The sequence below is a fragment of the Leiobunum rupestre genome, chromosome 10 (assembly GCF_980474605.1).
Source record: "Leiobunum rupestre chromosome 10, qqLeiRupe1.1.hap1, whole genome shotgun sequence".
Taxonomy (NCBI): Eukaryota; Metazoa; Arthropoda; class Arachnida; order Opiliones; family Sclerosomatidae; genus Leiobunum; species Leiobunum rupestre.
In genome coordinates, this window is record NC_143393.1 from 7304639 (window position 1) to 7312072 (window position 7434).

Below are 7434 nucleotides of genomic sequence, written 5' to 3' on the forward strand. Positions count from 1 at the left end.
TTCTAATGTCTATTCAAATTTCTCTCAATTTCCTGTTTATGGTCTACTATCTTATTGAGTAAATAAAACAAATTTCTAGAGATAAAGAAAATTCGTAAATTCAAATATGTGGCCTCTTAATTTTAAATATGTGGCCCTTTTAATATAAATATGTGGCCCCTAAAGCCTACTTCAGCCCACCCTTAGCGCCGCTACTGCTATGGAGCTGGCAGGGCTACCGACCTATAGTTAAAACGTAAAGTTTTAGTGAAAATTGCGCCGTGGTTTTTGACTTGTGGTTTTCAAGATACCAGATATTTTTGTTTTATGTTGTTTTAAAACAATAATGGATCATGCCTGTAGCTCTAAAAATGTTTCTAAACGAAAGAAAACTAAAGGTGAGTAATATAATTTTGGGTTATCTATTGAAATTCCTTATTTATCACCCTGCTATGGAGCCCGATTTTTCCGACTTCCGGCGCCAACTCAGTAAAAGCAGAGAGTGTAAAGTCGCTTTTACTGAGTTGGCGCCGGAAGCGACTTTACACTCTCTGGTAAAAGCCTCACGAGAAAACGGGCTATCGAGAAACGCCGAGATTTCGCATCTAGGGTACGTAGTTATATTTTCTTGTTTTTTAAAAACTTGTTTCGCGAAATACTGAAATCCGACGTTTTGATTGGACCTCTAGATTAATATTCCCAACTCAATTACCTGGCGTTTTCCATTGGGACTGCTCCGAGCGTGATCCGGATTTGCCTTCTACGTCATCGCTCTACCACGGAGAACTCCGCTAGGTGCTCGGAGGACTAGACTTCCAGCCCTCCCAATGGAATACGAATTTTTCTCGGAGTCACTTTGCTTAAAAATTGCTCTTTTTTGGTTGCAGCGTCCCTCGAGTTGGGGCAGCTCGGATCAATCCGCGAGGGAGCAACAGTGCCAATGGAAGACGTGCCTCCTTTTGGGAGTTGCCCTTTTTGTCCCAATGGAACACGTTTTATATTTAGGAGCGCTCCAGGAGCGCTCAGAGGACTCCAATGGAAAACGCCATTAACGCGGTAATCTTCCCTCTATTTCTTTTCTATCTCTATGGGCGATACCAGTTACTGTCGTCTGCAAATTTCAAATTTTTACCAACCTAGGGTGGGAGCAGTCATCTGGCCCATGTTTTGACAGTTCTGTTATTTTAGCCTTAGTCTGGGAAAATAATACACCGTTCAACAAAAATATTACCTTTTGGACTTTGGTTAATTATTGACCGACGTTTAACGGAAGAAATGAAAGATATATCCATTCCACAAACTGCGTGTGTTGAACTTCTACTTTCAAAGCACCAGGATTACATTGCTTCATATGGAAATCAGAAAGATGATTATGTACATCAAAACAAATTTAAACAATATTATATTTACAATAACACTAATTATATTCGCCTTAAATATAGGAATACTGTATGACTGAGTACTTACGAATGAGTGGAATATACTGGGGTTTAACAGCAATTGATCTTATGGGCCAACTTCATCGGCTAGATAAAGATGCTATTTTGGATTTTATAACTAAATGCCAACACGAATGTGGAGGATTTAGTGCTAGTATTGGTCACGATCCTCACCTCCTTTACACTCTTAGTGCAATACAAGTTTGTTTGAAACTGGGAAAATGCTAAATATATGGATTTTAAGATCATATTTTTTTCTAGATATTAATGATATATGATGCGGTTGATAAAGTAGATGTAAACCAAATTGTCAGTTATGTTAAAAATCTTCAATTAGAAGATGGAAGCTTTATGGGTGACAAATGGGGTAATTTCTCCAAAGTAGAGTATTGTTAAAAATAATTCATTTAACAATATTAATATACAGGGGAAATAGACACAAGATTTTCATTTTGCGCCATCGCTTGCCTTTCTTTATTGGTAATAAAAAATTAATACTAGCTAATTTGAAACGTATAATATATTATCATGCAACAGGGAAAACTCGACGCAATAAATACAGAGAAAGCTATAGAATTTGTACTAAAATGCATGAATTTTGACGGAGGTTTTGGTTGCAGGCCCGGATCTGAAACTCACGCTGGACAGGTTAATTTTGTTAAAGATATTTTATTAAAAGTAAATTATAAAATTTAATTCCATTTGAGAAGATATATTGTTGTTTGGGAGCGTTATCAATAACTGGCCGTCTTTCTCATGTCAATGCGGATTTATTAGCTTGGTGGCTTTGTGAAAGGCAATTACCATCTGGGGGTTTAAATGGTAAGAACAATAGATTGTGTAATTAAATTTTTTATAAACACTTAAACTTTTATAGGCCGGCCGGAAAAATTGCCCGATGTATGTTATTCATGGTGGGTTTTGTCTTCACTAACAATACTAGGGAGGCTACACTGGATTGACAAAGTACTTATTTGAGAATATTTGTAAGGGGCTGTTCATAAATTAATGGGGAGGGGGAAAGGGTTCATACATTAGCAAATTTACTGTAAGAAACAACCACAACCTACGCTTCTGATTTATAATATCGTAAGTAATAATAATAATCTTAAGTATGACACTTGCACTACATCCTGGTTGCAACACTTTCGTGAATGTAATTTTGTGCTCATGGGTGCCCGCATGTAGTTGGGCAAATGTAGTCAATGCCCCTTTATATGAGAGATAAATGCACTAGATTAGCGAAATGTCAATTAAAAATCAGGGTTGCCACAAAATTTTTATTCAAATTCCCTGTTTTCCTCTACCATTTTAAGAGATTTTCCCTGACTTTTAAAGGCCAATTTTTTTTTATTATATTCTACTTTTATCAGAAGTTAATAAATTAAAATGGACTTATATTTCATTAAAAAGGTTATAGCAATGTTGAAAAAAATGAGTCAACTTTCAAGGAAATAAATAATAATCATAGACTTTGTCATAGATGTAGAGTTAAATTACCTTAAAAAAAGTGTCAAAGTTAATTTGAATTCCCTGACTTTTTACAAATTCTTAAAATTCCCTGATTTTGTTGGCCCATTTTTAAATTCCCTGACGTGTGGCAACCCTGAAAATGGAAAAATAAAGACTCACTTTGTCTCTCTAGTAAATGTTTTAATTTACGGTTGTGTGTGTATGATGAACTATATTTTACCAGTATTATAAGATAGGATGTCCAATAAGAAAAAGAAATGCAGAAAGACTATTAATTAATAATTTTATAATCCTTAAATAAAAATATTTGGGAAGAAAGGCTTTATCCCCAAGTTTTAATAAATACAATGCTGATAATATTTTTAGCACTGCTAACAATCCCCCTCTTATTATTAAGGTCAACTCCTTCCCACTAAAAAATGACAAATTTCATTGGTTCTGATCCGAAGCGAATGGTGGTGACATTTTTCCTCCCTTACTACTTATTTTAATTGTTACTTATGCCATCACCTTTCTTCATTGCAATAAAACCGAATTGACTTTGAAGTATTTGTTAGTTAGGATCTTTTTAAATTTTACTACGGGGTAATGGACAGCCCCGAATGGCAGCTTGAGTATGCCTTACCTTTAACTATAAGCTACGATTAACATTGTATTGTCTTTAAAACTAGGAAAAATTAGTCAAATTTATCCTTGCATCCCAAGATGAAGAAACTGGAGGTTTTGCCGATAGACCCGGAGATATGGTGGACCCATTTCACACCCTATTTGGCATTGGAGGGCTCTCACTTTTGGGTAATAACACTTTGAAACAAGTCAACCCAGTTTTCTGTATGCCAGAGTACATTATTAAAAAGTTGAATATTAACGTGCAAATGCTTCAAATGTAAAATTATTAAAACTTTCAATAATATTAAAAATATGAAAATTTATTTTTGGTTGTGTGTAGAAATGAATATCACCTCTATCGAGTAAAATTTTACAGTTTAGTTAAGTAGGACGCAACACTTTGTAAAAATCCTATTCTAATTCAAATAAATTTACAATTTTAATGGGCCAAATTAGTGAGAAATACCTTCTGTATTTTGTAATTGTATTTTGAGTTTAAAATTCCTCATGAACAACAGTCTTTTTAGCTGGGGGAGGAAAAGCCCAAAATGAAGATGGAAGTCCTAAAACATCTCTTTCTCTTTTGACAAACGCCGTAAACGATGACACGCAATTCCCAATGAAATGATTTGCTCTGGCCAAAATTGCCAAATCAATGTGTGGATCTGATGATGGAAGTTTATAAGCTTTGACCTAAAATAAACCGCAAGTTTTTGTTAGAATGTTGTTAGCAGAAATTAGTGTTGGCCAATATCATAATTTAACCAATTCCAATTTTGAGAATTTACCGATACTGATTACCAATACCATTATATAGTTTACAGGAAACAGGGGGTAAACACACGAATTAATTATGGCAAAATTTTACATTCGCTCCTCCAATTTCTTTTTTTAATTTTTGGGCCAAAGTAAGTAAAATAAGTAAAATGAAATGGTGAATGCGAACCAATTTTTTTTTTTGGCAGAAATGAATATTTAAAAAAATTAAGGGTGTGCGAGTCCTGTTTTTTGAAATTCGAGTCGAGTCTCGAGTCTTAGAAACTTGGACTCGCGAGTCCTCGAGTCCAAATATTAAGGACTTGATCGAGTCCTCGAGTCCTAAAGAATTAGGTTTAAAGCTTTCGAGTCCAATACGAGTCTGGAATGTTTTTAACGAGTCCAATTCGAGTCCTAATTTTTATCGAGTTCAATTCGAGTTATCGTGGCCAATTCGTCTGAAATTTATTTGTCGCTGTTTAAATAATCGCCGAGAAATAATGGACTTGCCTAATAATAATGGACTCGCCGAGTAATATTAGACTCGCCGGGTAATTTTCAAATTATCTATTTACTCGAGTCCGCTTCGAGTAATTATGTACCCTTTTCGTGGGAATCTGGTACCCGTGCGAGTAATAAAATTACGTATTCCGAGTCCGAGTCCAAGTACTCGGACTCGGACTCGATAACGAGTACTCGCAATTTTCAAGTACTCGCACACCACTAAAAAAAATATTAAATAAAAACCAATTAACACTTAGCACGGGAAATCTTAACTAAACACCAGTAAGGCATTGGTGACTAACAGCGCCGCACATTTATTTCACTCTTGTGCTCACCCCCAGCCCCATTCTTTATAATCAAGCTGGGCTGTCTATTATTCTAATCTAGTAAAATAGTACCTAGTACGCCCAACTTCTACTTTTACCTATACTAGGGTCAGCTAACCCTACTCGTAGGCACAACAATAGTTCAATTGAACTTTTTTTAAATATATTATTAATTTTCGCCGTATTATTGTTTTTATAGATCAAGGGACGATATATAAAAATTGGACCATATATAATTGGAGGAGCTATTATTACACTTGGCCATAATCACGGACCTACGGTAGTTTAGCAAAACCATTGGTCAAGGTTTAGCGACCCTATCTGCTTGGTTTTTGGGAAAGTCAGTTTTTAAATATCAGGAAAAAATTGGTATCGTTATTTTAAAAATCAGTATTTTGGACGCAAACTAATTAATTGAGAAAATCACAATATCGATAACCAATATAATATTGGTTTAGGCCCGTTAGTAGCAGAAATATAAAAATGGAAATATCACTTTTAAAGCTTTAAGATTCTCATTGATATCATGTATCATATGATCATTATCCGAGGCCACAAAAACAGATCGAGCTTTTATGGCTTTAATAGTTCTTTTCAACTGTTTAAGAATTGTAGCCTTGCTTGGGAAACACATTTCTTTGTCTAATGAACCGTATTCGCTTTCATACCCCAGACATTGAGGTGAGGAGAATAATAGTGGGCTTCCTTTTGTATGTTCACAAGTACGAACCTAAAAATGACCAATATAGAACAAAAAAAAACCAAATTTTTGTACTCTCTTACCCAATCAATTCCATTTCGTAAATGAACACCAACAAATGTTCCAATTGGTAAATTGTCTTTGATAAATTTATGAGCTTTGGAACTTATATGATCACTCCAAACTAAATATTTGTGTAAATCACGATTTTCCTTTTGAACTGGAAAGCTCGCAGGTGCTCCCGTAAAAGCTAACACTGGATATTTATCTATTGGATACCTACGAAAGAGGATGCTATTTTAACTAACCATTATTAATAGGAATATCATATGCGTTTTAACCTTTCTTCCCATTTTAAAGGGGTGTCATGGTGATGGATATCATAGTGTAATGGAGCATAAAACTCCGAACCATCAAAATCTACATTGAATGTGTCCCAGAAAGGTCCAAAAGGATTTCCATCTTTTGCATTACAGCCATATGTTTCCCCCCTACTAGTATAACAAAAAACTTTGCCACAGATTCAAAGGTAAATATATTTGGGTTTAGCAAATAAATTTGTAATATTGTTTACCTATCCTCTGGCCTTCAGGCCATATTTTAGGGGCTAAGTCTTTCATAAACCTTTCCATAGTCATGACACTTGTGAACTCTGATAATTTTTCTACTTTGAAATAAGTATCAAAAGGCACTTGAATCTGGAAAAATTTTACATTTTGAATTAAAATGGTTTTAAGTTAATAAACTAGAATAGATGGTTAGTAAAACGCACTGATTTTGGAAGTCCTTGACGGAATTCCACCCATGGAGGTAAAACCAGAGTTCTATTTAAAGCATGAGCAAATGATAACGACCCAAGAAAATGGTCCGCCTGATTTCCAAAACGTCCTAAAGATAATATGAAAAGCATAAACCACAGCCATGAAGATTTAGGCGTTATTTGTTAAATAGGCCTAAATTGAAAAGGGCCACCACAGTCCAGTTTGGACAGCCTTGTTAAACTTCTTCGCTTCGAATGCATATGTGTCGAAGTACCGCTTTATTTCAAATAAAAAACAGTCTACTTTAACGGGTGACCCTTGTCCATTTAATTGTTAAACTTAAGCCTTGGTCTTTCAAATTTCATAATTTAACTTACCCATGCAAGGACAATACAAAATATAGGCATTCGCTTTACATATTTCAAATAGAATCAGCAGCTTAGTAACGTATTTAAACAAAGTAATCTGAAATTTATACTTTGAAAAAAATCCAAACATTTTACTTTTCCGGACGATTTACTACTAATAGGTAGATCACGGCATTCGGTAGCAGACTACGCTTTGCTTTGTAATTTGATTACGCGCGTAATTTAAGCCCAATTTTAGGGGTGCGTAAAATTTTCTAAAATCAAGAACACTTCAAAGTAAGGTAGTTATTAAAATTTCTACCTTTTAACACACAAACTTGGTCATGGTATTTAAAGGAAACTATACACTTGGAATGTCTAAGGAAGATTTTTACGGCCGTGATGAAGCTCGTAGAAATAGGGCGTGTCTTAAAGCGGGAAAACTCACGAGAAAAACTCTCGCGCCTCGCTACCCTTAATCGACGAAAACTCTAAAGTTTCCTGGTATTTAGTTATTTACTATTGATAAATTTTACTTAG

The 7434-nt window shown here is 34.9% G+C and overlaps 2 protein-coding genes across 5 annotated transcripts; one reads left to right on the forward strand and one right to left on the reverse strand.

Moving 5' to 3' along the window:
* Positions 1 to 462: 462 nt before the first annotated feature.
* Positions 463 to 3823, forward strand: RabGGTb (geranylgeranyl transferase type-2 subunit beta). 4 transcript variants are annotated; one of them, XM_090160113.1, is made up of 10 exons: positions 463 to 589; positions 669 to 1035; positions 1120 to 1353; positions 1422 to 1619; positions 1680 to 1785; positions 1846 to 1898; positions 1956 to 2066; positions 2129 to 2240; positions 2296 to 2384; positions 3563 to 3823. In XM_090160113.1, the coding sequence occupies exons 3-10, from the start codon at positions 1255 to 1257 to the stop codon at positions 3779 to 3781; spliced, it is 987 nt and encodes a 328-aa protein (XP_090016239.1). In that variant the 5' UTR covers positions 463 to 589; positions 669 to 1035; positions 1120 to 1254; the 3' UTR covers positions 3782 to 3823. The 4 variants fall into 4 exon arrangements, with proteins under 4 accessions (XP_090016239.1, XP_090016241.1, XP_090016240.1 ...); XM_090160115.1 differs by having other exon boundaries at positions 1168 to 1353; XM_090160114.1 differs by having other exon boundaries at positions 867 to 1035.
* Positions 3818 to 7093, reverse strand: O-fut1 (O-fucosyltransferase 1). Its single transcript, XM_090160112.1, has 7 exons — positions 6925 to 7093; positions 6559 to 6674; positions 6361 to 6484; positions 6128 to 6296; positions 5870 to 6065; positions 5583 to 5816; positions 3818 to 4193 (listed from the first exon to the last, which is right to left on the reverse strand). Exons 1-7 carry the CDS (start codon positions 7043 to 7045, stop codon positions 3996 to 3998), a joined length of 1158 nt encoding a protein of 385 aa, XP_090016238.1. The 5' UTR covers positions 7046 to 7093; the 3' UTR covers positions 3818 to 3995.
* Positions 7094 to 7434: the final 341 nt, after the last annotated feature.

Excerpts from the sequence above, each read along its gene's own strand:
- RabGGTb (XM_090160113.1), top strand. The coding sequence starts at position 1,255 with ATGAAAGATATATCCATTCCACAAACTGCGTGTGTTGAACTTCTACTT. Across the intron at positions 1,620-1,679 it reads ACACTCTTAGTGCAATACAA|ATATTAATGATATATGATGC; the intron begins GTTTGTTTGAAA and ends ATTTTTTTCTAG. Across the intron at positions 2,241-2,295 it reads ACCATCTGGGGGTTTAAATG|GCCGGCCGGAAAAATTGCCC; the intron begins GTAAGAACAATA and ends AAACTTTTATAG.
- O-fut1 (XM_090160112.1), bottom strand. The coding sequence starts at position 7,045 with ATGTTTGGATTTTTTTCAAAGTATAAATTTCAGATTACTTTGTTTAAA. Across the intron at positions 6,675-6,924 it reads TTTGTATTGTCCTTGCATGG|GACGTTTTGGAAATCAGGCG; the intron begins GTAAGTTAAATT and ends TATTATCTTTAG. Across the intron at positions 5,817-5,869 it reads TACGAAATGGAATTGATTGG|GTTCGTACTTGTGAACATAC; the intron begins GTAAGAGAGTAC and ends GGTCATTTTTAG.